This window comes from Copadichromis virginalis, linkage group LG8 (genome assembly GCF_057382275.1).
Source record: "Copadichromis virginalis isolate Kocher_CV1m ecotype Utaka linkage group LG8, C_Virginalis_male_GT1.1, whole genome shotgun sequence".
In the NCBI taxonomy this organism is placed as follows: Eukaryota; Metazoa; Chordata; class Actinopteri; order Cichliformes; family Cichlidae; genus Copadichromis; species Copadichromis virginalis.
The window spans coordinates 5,471,470-5,487,610 of NC_140625.1; the positions used below are offsets into that span (position 1 = coordinate 5,471,470).

At 41.4% G+C, this 16,141-nt stretch overlaps 1 protein-coding gene across 1 annotated transcript in view; it reads right to left on the minus strand.

Annotated features, from left to right (window-relative positions):
* The window catches only part of dnah9 (dynein, axonemal, heavy chain 9), a 186,516-nt gene that overhangs the window by 105,454 nt on the left and 64,921 nt on the right, over nt 1-16,141 (minus strand). Inside the window, exons 43-49 of the mRNA XM_085465473.1 lie at nt 15,787-15,960; nt 14,454-14,661; nt 12,779-12,944; nt 11,976-12,078; nt 7,097-7,336; nt 1,257-1,418; nt 219-415 (exon numbers count right to left, since the gene is read on the minus strand). Of these exons, the coding sequence (XP_085321599.1) occupies nt 219-415; nt 1,257-1,418; nt 7,097-7,336; nt 11,976-12,078; nt 12,779-12,944; nt 14,454-14,661; nt 15,787-15,960 (1,250 nt within the window). The remainder of the gene's footprint in view (nt 1-218; nt 416-1,256; nt 1,419-7,096; nt 7,337-11,975; nt 12,079-12,778; nt 12,945-14,453; nt 14,662-15,786; nt 15,961-16,141) is intronic.

The following is a 16,141-nucleotide window of genomic DNA, read 5'->3' on the forward strand; positions in this document are numbered from 1 at the left end:
GCATCCAGTCTGGATTAAATTGTCATGATATATGCTATTTTTTATTTTTTCACAGATTCACCTGTCTCTATGTTTGACAGTCTATAAAATGGAAGCGGTAATCCTAAAATACCTTGGAAGCCAGCCGACTGTCTTGACAGACAATAAAAAAACAGATACATTTTTTTTAACTCTATCTGTAGTCCTCCTCCTCCCCGGGGTTTCAAACTTCCACTCACATGTGAGCCATGGCGTCCTCAAACAGCACGAGGTTTAGGGTGGCGTTGACCTCATTGTAGCTATCCAGCACCTCCAGCAGAGTTTTACTTAGGCTGCTCCAGGACTCTACGGCCATGTATCTGGCCTCCCCCTGACCATGGGCGAAGTGGCAGTACAGGTTCATCTCTCTGGTCTGCTCCAGAGTCTCCTCCATGTCCTCAGGAGGCACACACGCAAACACACACACACATTTCAGCGATAAACATACATACAGACCCACACACTACCCCTGTCAGCATAACATTAGTGTTAAGCCTAAACAGTCTGGACAGGGACACAGCTGAATATCACAGCTGCGCAGAGGGTGACCTAGTTCATTTTCACTCTGGGAAGTGTTAGGCCCCAAACATTTGACTGGAAAGACTGTGTGTCTGTTCAGCACGCTGGTTTCCTCGGAAAACAAATAGCTGCAGTAGATGTGATGAATTAGACTATTTTTCTACTCTTTTGCAAGCTTACATATTTATCACGTTCAGCTGTAGTATTTAAAGAGACTATAAAAGTCTCTAAACATTGTCTTGTTTGCATGTAAAAATATAGCAGTAAACCATGCTGCATATTGCTCTGTGGCACAGGGGCAAAATGTCATAAGTTTACCTTAGCTGCCAGCTGTGAAAACTATACATGAGCAGGGTTATTCTCTCCCTTCTCCTTCTGTGTGTGTATGTACACATACACTTGTCAGGTTCTTCATTGTGGGATGACTAGTGTGCATGTGATAGAGCTAGGGAGTGCAGTGAGGGAGCAGTGGACAGAAAACCATTAAAATGTTTTCCAATTTGCCAGGCTGACAGCACGGACATGACAGGCAGACCCCCACACCACACTGATTAATATTCTCCCCCAACATTCCTTTTTCTCCTCTCCTCGCTGTGTTGGCCACTGATGTCCAGGTCCAGACACAGAGCAGGCAGCCTAATGATCCCGCACTTCCCTCCCTCCCCAGCCTCCAGCCTCCCGCTCTTGTCTTCCTTCGCTGAACTTTGTAAAACTCTCACCTCATAGAACTTCTTTACTGTGTCTGCCTGCAGCCTATCAAAAAGCTGGAAGTCCTGCTCCTCCACCAGCTTGTCTCTGTAGACCCGGTTCGACTCATGCAGGTAGATTTTCAGCAGGTCTAGGGGGGCTTTCAGACACTCACCGGTACAGAAGAGAATGCCCTGAGCAGGGAAAGGAGGGAGGAAGGTTTCAAGTTTCATTCCGTTTATTCCACAACGAGGAGGGAAACACAGCACACTCACTGCAGGTAAATCAATGGATATTGAGTGGACAAGCTGTTAGGAGGTGTGTCAGATAAAACTAAGAAATATGGGATCACTTTTCTTTCAGCGTGTAGTCTCAAGGGTATTGCTGCGTGCAGAGATGGAAGAGTGACCAAAAAAAGAAATAAATAAATCAGGCACAGACTCCACACATCATTCCCACAGAGGCTTTAAACACAAATCTTATGCTCTAACCTACATTTTAATTGGATATCAGTCATTTATTATAAGTTTAATGCACTTTTTCAGATATGTGCTGGTTAACAAAGAATTTCAGATTTCATACATGACCTCCAAGGTATGACAGCAAAGAAGAATTTAATACAAGCCACACTGCAATCCAGCTCCACTCCAGCTCCTATTATTTATGTCTGTTCTTATTGATACCAGCTCTGGAATGCACTGGAGGGCTTGCTTCTACTGTCTCCACTGCTGGGTTTCTAAGAAAGCACGTCTCAAGGAGAGGGAGTCGTGCTCAACAGAGCTAGAAACTAACTGCATATGGAAATTTTAGTCCTTTTGGACCATAATGGTACTAACTGAGCTATAATTACTGCCTTGCTGCAATTTACATATTTTACCTGCGCAGACACATATGCACACTGAAGACTTTGCAGGAAGTGTTAAGAGTCTTAAAAATAAAACTTTAGTAGATAAACTGAATATTTAATCCATTGCAGACACGAAAAAGTCAGGTTAAAATCAAAGAACCCCCCCCCCCCACCTCAAAACTGGGGGGGATCAGTCTGATTCATCTTCTTTGGACTGTGAATATTTTGAGCAAAACCTGTGTCAATTCAACATGTAAATACAAAGCTATTTGATGAATGAAAATTTTGACAGGCTGATGAGTCAAGTAGCCAAGATTTCAAATAATGACATACGAATGAAGTGTTAGCGTAAAACTGAGCAATCAGATTGCTCTAAATGCTGAATCAGACAGCTTTTTTTCTATTCTTGGCTCCTTCTGATATCACTGAGGGGTATCATGCTATGATTATCTAGGGCATGTGTTTATGAGAGGCAGCCAATCACAAGAAAGTTAGCTTAGAGAGGAGGAAGAAAGCTTAAACTTCTTTAAGAGGCGATGAACTGAGAAGCTACACAAAGGCAAGAAAACAAGGATTATTTTGAAATGTGAATCATGAAAAGCTACTCGAGGTCCAGGAATAAAAACATGGAGGAAATGGAAATGAGCAGAATTAGTCCCTATTAACAGTAAGCTGTGATGCATATCTGTTTTAAATTTTATGGCAATTGGAGACAACTAAAAATATAAACCCCATGGTGGTGTTTAAGGAAAAGTGAGAGCTTATTTCTGGCTATCATCAAGATTCATCTTCTTCTGAGTTTGGCCAGAAGCAGTAATTGCACTCAACAATATCTATAAAACAACTGAGCCAGCATGGCTGAACATGAATGTGTTTTTTTAATTTATTGTTTTTGTGGGTTTTTCTTTTCATCCCTTAGATTAAAACAAAAAAGTCACGACAATGAGCAGATGAGTGTTTGGTGGATGATTGATGATTAATGCATCTCTAGAGAAAGCCAGTGTGATGCGACGGCTTTCCCACGGGGACGCTGACGATGAAGCCAGGCGGATCTCGTAACAGTCTCACCGCGTCACATAACAGGTGCCGTATAGGATGAGAACAGGCTGGAGAGGCGCCCAGGCACTGTTTGTTCCCCTCTGCACAGCGTTACCCAGGAGGCAGAGGCAAGCAGATGCTGTGTGTTTCCAGCCCCAGAACTTATTCTAATCAACAGAATCATCTCCGGGGGTAAAGCCAGCTGAGTCTGATCTGACTCCATATCTGAGCCGGCTGAATGAGACAACTGGCTGCTAAATCCACTGTGTAATTGTGCAGATGGGAGGTGTGCTCTGGGTGTGGATGAGTGTTCTTAAGATGCAAACCTAGCCTGAGTAATGGACACCACTCCGGCTCTACCAAAGTTAAGACGTTTTCCACGAGAATGTGTGAATGATGTCATATTTTTGACTTTTAATAGATCCAGCTCTTTCTACTTCATTTCTTTGTTTAATGGTGTCAATCACGACTCCCCGCATTCATTGTGTACAAGTGTGCTTGAGCAAAACAAAACACCATATGGCACCTAACTCTATATAACAGTAATAATCACAGCCTTAGCTGTTAGCAGTATCACTTGAACAAACTGAGAGCAGACAGAACTTTGTTTTTCTTCTATCCAGCTGACTTTGGCATACTATCTCATCCTCCGTGCCCCTGATCTTTCATTGCTTTGTTCAACTCAGAGGAGAGGGATTAGAGAGCACTTGGTGTCGGCATGTATCTGTCTGTCGTTCTGTCTGCAGCATGCTCGCTTTTCTCGTAGCCTGACAGCTGCTCCAAGCCCCAAACAATGCTTCCCCTGCTAACAAATGCACCCAGCTGACTATCTACAGAACATCATGCAGACATATTGTGTAGTCAGTACAGTTTGGCTTTGGTCTCTCTGCACCATCGTGTATTCTCTTTCTCTCCCTAGTCTCTGTCCTCCTCTTTCACTCCACATCCATCTTTCCCCCCGTCTCCTCCCTCGCCTCTCGAGCGTCGAGGAGCTCATTTAGGCTGACGTGGAGAAGACAAGCCCATGGATATGCCCGCTGGTCATGGCAGAGAACGAACGCTGGCAAACGGAGCTCTTTGACAATGCTCCCAGTCGGACGGCAAACTGTTTGTCTAGCCTTATTAGTGGAATTTGGCTACTGTACTTCACTTATAGTGCGTTTAATCCGCAGGGTGGAATGATCAAACTAAAGCCCAGGAAAACTGAAGATTTATGGAGACAATGTGTCTGCTCTCTGTCTACTCGCCAACTTTTTTAAGGACAGGGTACTTTAAAAAGTTGGCGAGTAAAGGAAGGTAAAGTTTAGAAAGTATTAGCTCCTGTTAACTATTCAGCAACCTCCACTAACCTTAGAACTTTGCCAGCAAACAGCAACAATCTTCTCAAGATGCAGCCTTGACTGTTTTGTGGACCCGCTCCTTTTGTCATTTTCAAAAACACCTTTACACAGACCACTGCAAGCTCCCACAGAGCTTCTAAGCTTGGCTTTCTGCCTCATTAGTGTTGATTATAATGAGACAGCTTCCTCTGGCTACATCTCCAAGTTTTGAAGAAAAGAGGAAAAAATCAATTACAAAAAAAGTCCTCCAATTATCTCAGCTGAGGCAAACATCTGAAACATCAAGCTAGTAAATACTGACTGACAACTATTTAGGCCTCATAGCTGAAATGAGAGGAAACGTTTGTACTGTCAAGCCAAATACTTTCCCACTTTTGAAGGTGTAAAAGCACAGAGGTATGGCTGGGAAAATACTGCCGAGGCAGAGCTGTAAGCTAAGAGGTTTCTCGCCTCTACCCACCTGTCCTCGGGTCTTTGCGGCGAGAACTGAGTAAAAAAAAAAACTTCAAATAAGCTCCAGGAGTCCATTTTCTGGCTTTCTTTACATTTCCTCTCAGGATGGGGAGAGGAGACAGCTTTGACATTGTTTCCTCTTTGTGGTTATTAGATGTCCGATCTCGCTGTGCAGACCAATTAAAAAAAAAAGATTTTGATGAAAGAGGCAGAATGGCTTATTTAAACACTAGCTTCAAAGTGTTGTGGTGCAATTTAATTCCCAACTTTTTGACGGCAGCGATGTGTGTGATCTAGGACCTAGAAGCTAAGTCTTTAGGTGGTCAGGGCGAGTGCATTGGCAAGGACGATAAGTAGGCTTTAATCTTAAAGTGCAGAAGGCTCAGCATACTTCATCTGACAATCTGGTCTAAAAAGAGTCTCTCCTTGTGACGGCTGAACACTGACATTGCATCTACATCATGCAGTGATTTGCCAGGTGTGGTGGGATGGTTTAAAAACTTTATCTGGCTCTCTCTTTTCTTTCTTTCCTTAAACTCAGTGAGGCCTACCACATTATCTGTTATAGAAAAGTACCGTAACCCAGTGATGTAGGACTGTATGAATTTTGGCATCTAATATTGCTCTCTTCAGTGTTTGGCAATGCTAAAATATTTTTGTACTGTGTACTTGTCTATTCACTAAGTGTTGGTATTTTATCAATGCCTGAAGGTCTAGCTATTCTAGCTTCTTGAGTTGCTGTTTCGAGCCCTCCAGTGTGCAGCACAGAGCTGTCTTTACCATTCTTGTTTCTGGTGAGATAACTAAAGACACTCCCACATCTCCACATCACAGTGGTGTCCCCACTGGTTTTGCTGTTCTTCGATCCACACCATCCTTGGCGTGGGTCACAATAAACGTGAATAATAACTTTCCATCCACCCATAAATGAACAGCACATGAGGGTGCTGAAGCCTTTCCCGGTTGTAATAAGACAAAAGACAGGATACACCCTGGACACCCATTCATTAACATTCACCTACGGCTAATTTAGAATCACATGTAACATGAAAGTCTTTGGATTGTGAAAACCAGAATTCCTAAAGCAGACCCACACAAGCACACAGAGGAACTGCAAACTCAGCTGGTCACCAGGTTCAAACCTCACTGTGAATCGTAAGCACTGCATCACCACTTAAAGGAAAATCTTGATATTGTGACAAATATGCACAAATAACAATATTGCACATAGCTGCGTTCCTTTTTGTATGCTTTTATACAGTTACACTTGGAGACTCTCCTGCTGCCTCCCTGCACTTACATTTTGTGCTCAATGAATTTGAACTTGTCTACATTCTTCCGGGGCAGTGAAAGTTGTCACTTGAGGTCCATCATGTACCAGTCATTCTGAACCACACGACGTGCTTGGCAGACCACAGGCAGATGATTGCTGTCCTTTTAAGCTTTTGCTAATGGCCTTTTTGGATTCAGCTGCTATTTTGATTTTGATTGCTGGTATTTTTGGGCAGTTTTTGCTTTTAACTGACCGGCTTTGTTTGTCATGTTTGTGAGTTTTGCTTGCCCAAACTCTGGAGTGAAATTTCAGCCTATATGAAAAAAAAAATCAGGATTAGAAAAGAATCTAAACTAGCATAGTTTCACACCTATATATTCTGCACAGTGAAAAACTCAGTTGGACCTCAGTTGGTCCTCTGTAAACTCCAAGCTAAAATTATGAAAAATCTAGTTCCTATAGCTCAGTGGCTTAAAGCATTAATTATACAACGGAGGGTGTTAAATGAGAGCCTGCCCTCCATGAAACCGTGGAGGATTCTGACAGAAATATTGCCCCAAAAGCTTCTCCCCTGACAGCTACAGCGCTCTGATATTATATTCATTTAAATACATTAAATCATCACTAACACCCGTGGAAGTGCAAATCCATTCTATTTTCTGTTACACTTATTTCAGACTTATTTCTGGCTTTCAGACTCAGCTCTTAAATCAATAATCATTTAGATGAGAAATTAGTGATAGAAGCCTGGCTCTACCCGCATGGGAAGCAGAGCCGTAGAAACAGAAAGGAGCAAGTTAAAAGGAGTGATGTGGAAAAAAGCTCCCAACTTTATGGAGGTATGTGAGAAGTTTAGCTTGAGGTCATACCTCTCAAATCATTTCTGCATGGATAAATCCTTCTGGTGTATGTGTTCAGTACCTGGAAAATGTTGGAGAGGTCTCGCAAGTTAAAGATGTAGTGGAACTTGACTGCGGTGGGGAGGAAGGCGGAGGAGACGCGCTGGTGCAAGGCCAGGGCTAACTGCACAAGGGTGGAGCAGCTTTTCTGCAGGGCAGCACTGAAACCCTCTCCTCTCAGGTGCTGAGACAGAATGGAGGTGTAGATGGTGCTCAGGGCCTCGGCTCCGGGAAACGACAGGGCAAAAACTGAGAAGTGGCGCTATAGAGGGGGGCAGAGCATAAAGGAGGCAAGAGTAAACACATGTTTGTCACTTATTATGCAGTCGGTTTGTTTCCAGAATGAAACCAAGGGTCACCTTGTGGGTGTTTGCAGCAATAAGTGAAGAAAGGCTGTCACCCAGTCAAGAATGACTTTAGAATTTAAATATGACAGGGTGAATGTCTGGGTGTACAAAGTGTGTGACTCCAGGTCAGTCAGAGTTTGTGTCTGTAAACAAAAGTCATTTTTAATCTAACTGCAGAGGACAAGGTCAGAAATAATCTGCATTTAGCCAAGTACCAAAACTTTCATTTATTAAACAAAAATGTCCCTCATTCTATTGGATGTCTGCTGCTCCACAACAAGATAAAGAAAATTAAGTGCTGTGAGAAATTATCGTCACTCAAATTTTAATATTAGACAAAGATAACCCAAATGAATACTAAATGCAGTTGGTAAATAATTTCATTTATAAGGAGGGAAAACAAGCGTGTAATCAAACACAAGTAATCAAAGTCCAGACTTAAATCTGATAGAGATGTGTTGTCATGACCTTAAACAGGCCCTTCATGCTCAAAAATCCTCCTGTGGTTGAAATAAGACAATTCTGCAAAGAAGAGTGGGCCAAAGTTCCCCCACAGCAATGTGAAAGACTCATTGCCAGTTATCGCAAATGCTTGATTGCAATTCGCTGCCAAGGGTGACACAACCAGTAATTAGGTTTATAGGACAATTACATTTTCCCATAGGGCCTGCTAGGTTTGTAAAGCTTTTTTCCCCACTTAATAAATTGAAATATTTCCTGGAGCAGCAAGTGTATTTTACTCCACAGTTAAAAAACAGTCCCTAGAAACATTAGTATTTACACCTGCTCTCTCATTCCACAAAGTTCGTTTTTAAAAAACATCAGAGACAGACGGAGTGTTTTACTCTCCTACCTATCATGTCTGCAGCACTGATAGTACAACTGCTGGAAATCTCTCCTGCTGAATCACCTCCTCCTGCCCCTAATAAAGTACACTAAATACCTTCAGATCGTTGATCTCTCTCTTCTTTAACGCTGTAGCCATGTACCAAAGTTTGTCCCCCAACCTCTTCATTGCAGGCATGTCTCACTAACTTTTCTACAAGCTGTTTCAGTGTAATGACAAGCGGCACCCTGACCTACCGTCATCTGTTCTTTTTCTACCAGAGGAAGCAATCGCAACAGTATCGAAAAGAATTCAGTCCAACAATCTTCCTACAGTTGAGCATTACACTCTGGACCTGAATGTTCTGTGAGAACGTTTTGATGTTCATGTTAAAGTCCTTTTAAATTGGAGTCTGCAGCATTGTTCTCTTATCTAAGCCCTGCAGCTGTTGATCTACTCCTTCAGATGTTAGATATGATGCTAGCCACAAAATCATTTAGTGACAATATGGCAAACAATGCTCAAACGACAACTAATTGATGTCAGTCTCACTCTGTGTTTTGATTCTTTCACTTATTAAATTCTTGATCTTTGACAGATGTTTGTTTTACCACATTTACTCTTTACAGCTTTACTGGTACACCTGTCTATCCTCTCATTCTCACATATGTATTCTGTCTTGATTCCGCTCTTCTCTCCAAAGCATGCCTCCACCTTCATCAACACACTGAAAGCAAACATTATATCAACTGGACCAGCCCCCTTTCTGTTCTTCATGCACTTCAAAGCTGCCCTCACTTCTGCTTACTAATCCTCTGAACATTTTCTTTATTCAGCTCCACTCTTTCATATGTACATTTCCATCTGTATCCTTAATCTTCCTGGCCAGCTGCATATCTTTTCCAGCTCAGTTTCTGTGCCTCACCGGTCCTTTTCTCTTTCCTTATGTCCAGCCTCACATATAACTCGCCATAATCCTTTAACCACCTCTCTCTTTGCCGTATACCAAGCCTCCCAGTAGTCCTGTCTACTTTCTTCATCTCTGCTTGTTCCACTTTTTATTTGCCAGCATCTTCTTTTAAATAATCCTTTACTTCCTTATTCCACCAATTCCATTCCAAGTCTCCTGTCCTATTTTCTCTGTGCAGAAAATACACTAAACACCTTCTTGGCAGGTTCCCTCACCACTTCAGCTGTACTTTCACAGTCTTCTGATAACTTTTCCCTACCACCCAGAGCCCGTCTCAGCTCCTCCCTGAACTCTGCACAATATTAGTAACAGTAAAGCAAGTAGAATAAAATTTTATTTTTATAGCACCTTTCGAGACAAAGCTCATAAAGTGCTTCACAACCGAGCCAGAGCATTAAAATCACATAAATAAATATTTATTTTTCAACTACCACCCTTTAATCATTGCGTCTACTTTCCCTCGCTTCCTCTTCTTGATTTCCAAAGCCAACATCCGAGGTTGCCTAGCTACACTCTCCTCTGACACCACCTTGCAGTCTCCTATCTTTTTTACACTGCACCTTCTGCAGAGGATGTAGTTTACCTCCCACCACGCTTATATGTTATCCTGTTTTCCACACTCTTTCTGAAATATGTGTCCAACACAGCCATTTCCATCCTTTTAGCAAAATCCACTGCTATCGGCCTGTTTACATTCCTCTCCTTAACCTACCCAACAGCTCCTCGTCATCTTTGTTCACTTCATGTCCACTGAAGTCTGGTCCAGTCACCACTCTCAGTCCACTAGTGATACTCTCTACCACTTCATTCAACTTACTCCAGGAGTCCTCTTTCTCTTCTAACTGACATCTAACTCACAGGGCACATCCAGTGACAACATTCACCCTTCAATTTCCAGCTTCTAACTTCTGATCCTGTTTGGCACTCTTTACCTTTATAACACTATTCACACTATTCCTACTCAACTTCATATCTACACCATGACAGAACAGTTTGAATCTACCTCCAACGCTCTTGGCCTTGCGTCCCTTCCCAATAATACATCTATTGTCTTTCATTCCACTCTGGCTGCAACCTCCTTCTTAACCTTTCATCTCTATTATTTTCTAGTGGATGGTTCCCCGTTTTACATATGGTCTCAGATTAGGCATGGCAGTGCAGAGTCAAACGGCTTTCCCTGGGACATAACATAGAGGACTCTGTCCTCCCACAGTTTTACTGCTCTTTTGACATTGCTTTTACTGAGACTGTAACTGAAACAACTAGATTCATACAGCAGAGACAGATAGACAACTGTGAACATGGAAAACAACTCTTCAAAGCATCAAACGAGTTAGTTTTTCTAATGGTTGTAAAACATTTCTATCACGACTGTTTGTGCATGCTTTACATAAATGTCATCTTTACATCCCTTTGTAAAGCATTATAAATTACCTTGTGTCTGAATAGTGCTACACGAATAAATTTGACTAGTGTTGTAGTAAATAGACCTAGGCACTTTGCAGTTGTCGAGTTGATCACAAATGCTGACAGAAAATATTCTATAGTCAAACAATGAACCCAAGCACACCAGCAAGTTAACGAAAGAGAGGCCAAAATAGAAGCAAGGTGTTGCAGTGGCCCAGTCAAGCCTACATCTTAATCCATGTGGAATCAGTCGGTAGGACCTCAATAAACAAAAGTTTCGCCATAACGATGCCATTAATAAAGTTATACAGAACATTATTACTGCACCTAAGCTACTGAATGGGGTGTGCATTTTCTTTTACTTTAGACTGAAACCAATGTATTTTAAAAACTAGCAGCTTGATGTGACCCAGCTGTGATGTTGCTCTGCTACATTTGTTGGAGACAGGGCTGGATAAACCTGACATCACAGCAAAGCATGTAATAGACACGCTGGCTGGATATACTGTAAATAATGGAATTGGAGCTGCTCTGCTGGAAAAACTATGTGATGATATGGTTTTTAAAATTACCCACATCGTTTTTCTGTATTGTATATTAAAAATACCAAACAATATGCCTACACTTCTGCTATATCTGTGAATCAGTACTGAATGGTGACTTGTAATATCACATTACAAAGTCCTCATCATGCTGCACACTGGCTTGTTATGTTTCTAATACTATATATTTGCAGAAGTTGTTTGCAACTTCTTTAACTCTGACCCTGAAATCTTCTGTAGTATAGCCCCTCTGTACGGCAGAAAGCCACATGAATGTATATTGGGATATTTTCTTTTTTTCTTTTCTAATTTCTTACATTAGATTAGTTGTGTGTGTGATAACGCAAAGCCACACAAATAGGCAAGAATAAATGCGGCACCACCCTCAGGCAAACCAGTCTAATTTTCTAAATGCTGAATTATAATGTTGAGAAACGATGGAGTTAACGCTTCCTGAAAGTTTTGTCAAAATCTAATCAACTCTGCATGAAGGAACAGACAAATTAACAAAGAGAGAAACAAACAATTTGGCAAATTCACAAGGAAGAAATAAATGACTGTAAAACAGCATATTTAGATTAACTTAGTCCTAGACTAAAAGTAAAGGTCAGTGAAAAGGGTTTAGGACTGGGCTAAATTCACATCTGCTAAACTTGTCGATAATGGTTCTGAATTCAAACTCAGAAAGCAAATTTAAAGAAAAACTGATAACGTGTGAGATGTAGTGCACGTGAAACCTCAGCAGCGAGTTGCATAACCAGTGGATCACAGCGTGCTGGGAGGCCGAATGTGTGTGTGTGTGTGTGTACCTGTAACCGTGGATTTATGGTGAAGCTGCCAGCTGTGGGGTTCATGCAGGACACGTATTGAACGTTGTGTATTTCCTTCAGAAGCAGCTTATTACGCTCATACCTGGGAGTCCACACACACATGCAGAAAAAAATCACTCTTTAACAGTCTTGCATGCAGAAAAATACTCATGCCCCCTGTCTCTAATACACACACACACACACCCACACACACTTTTGCAGATATGGACGCCTCAGCTCCCACTTAAGCTGGCGTGGCACAGCAGCATCCTCCTTCCTCTAAATTTCATACCTGAAATCCTCCTTGCATATCTCTAATGGGCTGACCGTGTCTAAGCCAGTTAGCCTGTGTCTGACGCAGTGGAACCATGTTCAGAATGGCTTCACTGTGTCAGAGAGATGAGCAACAAAATCCTTTTAAGGCAAATCACACAAGCCTGCTCCCACATTTGACTTTTGACACTCATAAAAGTTGTAGCATATTGATACTAAGGCAGGGATTTCTGTGAATACTAAAATGAGGGAGTTTTCAGAGGAAAGCTGCGAATTATTAACATTTCACAGCTATCAGCTACTGGCACTCAATTATCTGAATGATCCCTTTATCTGTTAATACAGGGAGAAATTGTCAAAACTGTCCATCATTTGAGCAATTAAAGCGGTGCTGATGTAGCATTTTCTGAAAATCACCTCTGACAGCACAACCTATAAGTATAATGTTCCTCTTTCAAGCAGCACGTGTATATTCTCTCCCATACATGTGTGGATACTGCACAGCTACATGATAAATGACAGCGCCTTACCAGTGGTTGTAGTCCATGTGTTGGCGTATTAGTGTGTGAGGCTGAACCGTGCCATATGCATCCACCTCAGGCATGTTCATGTCGTCTATGAAGTAGATCAGTCTTCTGCTGCCTGGGGGTCCGTAGTTGCGCCCTGCTTTCTTCTCAAGGGGTTTTTCTAACACAGCTGTGCGGGAGATGAATGAAAGAGCAGACAGCAGAAAGAGGAAAATCAGCACAGAGGAAACTTTAACTGAAAAACAGCATTTACAGAGTAGCTTCGAATCTGGGAGTTGGGGTCATTTTGACTTTAGAAGAACACCCAAGGCAATGATAACTAATATGTAAGAAAAATTATTCCACTATACGAAATATAATTTTCTATTATTCTCTTTTTGCTGTTTTAGTATTTTTAACTTTTTAGGTCTCAGTGTGATTTACAATAAAAGAAGAAAAAAAAGAAAAATATTAATTGACATTTCAAGTGAGCTGCAACATGCAAAGAGCAGTTAGACATTTCTGTGTGTTAAGCACTGACAAGAAAAAGACACAAGGACACAGGGTACAGGCACTAAAGCAGTCTGAGGTGTCCCAATATGGAAAATAAAGATTCGGATCAGCAGCATTACCCATGCTACATTTGCATGGATGTACGTATGTATTCCTTTTGATAAACTGTATCTTCAACCTTCGGAGGCCCAAGTTGTCATGACGACTCTGACACTAACTCTAAGGCAATTGTCTCTGATGACTTAGACTTCACAGGGTTAACCAGCAGCTAAAGACAAACACAGATTTGTTATTTATATTTGCAGTAATTTACATTTGGCTGCTCTGTTCTGGGACTCTGTGTCCTGACAGAGACCCCAACACAGAAAAGACCGAGTATCCCTGATTAAAGATCATATACTACGGAGCCCCGCAGGGGACATGGGAGAAAAAAAAAATTAAGACGGACTTTTGCGAGATCTCGCAAAACTTTTGCGAGATCCCGAGATAGTTTTGCGAGATCTCGCAAAAGTCCGTCTTAATTTTTTTTTCTCCCATGTCCCCTGCGGGGCTCCATAATATACATATCCTTTAACATAAAAATATTCTACTTTTTTTTCCTTTCTTTTTTTTTTTTTTTACAATATTTATGTAAAACAAACTGTAAAATTATGTAAAATAACTTTTATATTAATGTTGATGTTTTCAAATTTTTTGAGTAACCTTACAGAAACACAGCTATGGCTATATAAATCATGCAATCATGATTTCATATGTCTCTCTGTAAGGATCACTGTGAGTTGGTCAGCATCAGTAGAAGAAATACTGGTGACTTCCAGTGCTACCCCTCAGTCTCCAAGTAAACACATTTATGGGATAAAAATCCTCTGTTGCCACATTCTTAAGTTATCACATTCACAAAACTTGACCTCTGACCTTGACCTTGAGGTCGAAGCCACTAAGATTCAAAATCATCGCAGATTTTTAGTAGATACACGATGGTATCAAAGTCACGAACTGCCTGCATAGCCGGCTTGGTGAAATCAATACTCTATCAGTCTTTTATGAATGAGGGGTAAAAAAGCAAACTCCATCAGTACTATGACCTCATGCAACAGCTTAGCACAGTTATTTAATCAATTACAGTCCTTCAGATGCACAGCTTAAACAGAGAGGTGTGCCATTTGCCATTTTAAATCATTCCTACCTTGAAGCATAGCAGATGTGGTATAATAATTAAAAGGGACATTTTTGATCATATATTTCTCTGCGTCCAGTGATCCCAGTTTTTCCCCAACCAGAACAGACTTCCCGGTGCCAGCGTTTCCAACCAGCATGACAGGCCTTCGGTACTCCAGCAGATGGTCCAAGAAGTAACGAACTCGAATGGTCTCTGTAGTGTGGACCAGGCATGCCTGCAACATGGGAATCATTCACAAATATTTGATACACATTGTCTGATGGGAACACCGGTAAGACTGTTCAGTGTCGTTATTATACCTCATACATTCCTTGTTATTCTATACCGTTTTGTTTCCTCGTATTCCTAATTGTCTAAATCGTGTAATATTGCAAAGCCGCTCCTTTGTCCTTTGTGTGTTTGTTACCTGATTTGCATTGTGAGTGCCCACCAATGTACAAGATCAGCTTGTATTCAAGAGTTGGATTACGGTATTAACTTTTACTCTGCCTCTATCCTGTTTTTCACTCGCTGGGCCCAAGTCCTCATTTTAGGTTTGACAGCGGCTCCTGGGCCTGGCAGATCCCCATAGAAGTAAAGAAGTTAAAGAAGTGAAAAGGGGATGGAGGGTGGGGCACGTAAATGAGAATGAATGGCTTGTAGAACTGGGGGAACCTATATAGATGAGAACCGGAAGGAGCGTGTTTGGAGGTGTGGTCCAGCTCCTGAAATTCAGATACTTTATCTCCAATTGAGTCCCCATCCTGCTGCTATGCACAACAGGAAGAACTACTGTAGCTACTTTAAATTCTAGGTGTATTATTCTGATCACTTTTTCTCATGTGGACAGGTCTTTAAAATATTAGCTATGGTTGACATAAAGACAAGCGCTTGTCTATTCACACATCTAGAGCATTTGGAGTTACGTTACAGCCACCTGCAGAATGTAATCCTAATTCTGTGACAGTTTTCACAAACCCTTGGTGAACATGCCTTGGTGTTAACTTTTGCTCAAAGTTGTCCAATGTGTCAAATTTGTCGGCTGACATTGTGATAGTCTATACTTTAAAACAGTAAATATTCTGTTAGAACTTCCAAAGAAATGAATTTTTTTCAAACCCTTTTGGAGCAATTTTTAACAGTAGTTTTTATTTAAAGGAATAAGCTTTGGATCATACAAATTAATGTTAGTTCAAATGTTTAATAATAACTGCCAACATTAACGCCTTGAGGTTTTTCAAGATGGCTACTGATTGGCTGGTTGGAACATTTAGTCACGTAAATAGCACATAAAACCTAAGAAAGCAAAGAATGAAAGAAAACACACAAAAAAGCATCTAATCTAAAACCTTTGTTGTACCTGAAGTGGTGTGTCTGCATCCATCTCAAACTTGGGCACCATCTTGGACCAGGGTTCAAACTTCTTACTCTTGGGGTCGATGTAGTAATCAAACACGGTGCCCTGGGTAGGGAACTTGATGGTTTTGAACTCGGTCACCCACCACTTGCTGAACTCCACTCTGTAGTCAACCAGCTGTGCTCACACAGAGCACACATGCAGAGACACAGAGGGTAGGCGAGCGGTCAATACTCTAAAATGACTTCCCCTCTGCTTCTTTTCTGTACAGTAGCGATGGATCTATGTGTTTGATTTATACTGGTGCGAATGCAAACCAGAGGACAAATAAATGGCAGCAATATAGTGATCCAGCTAC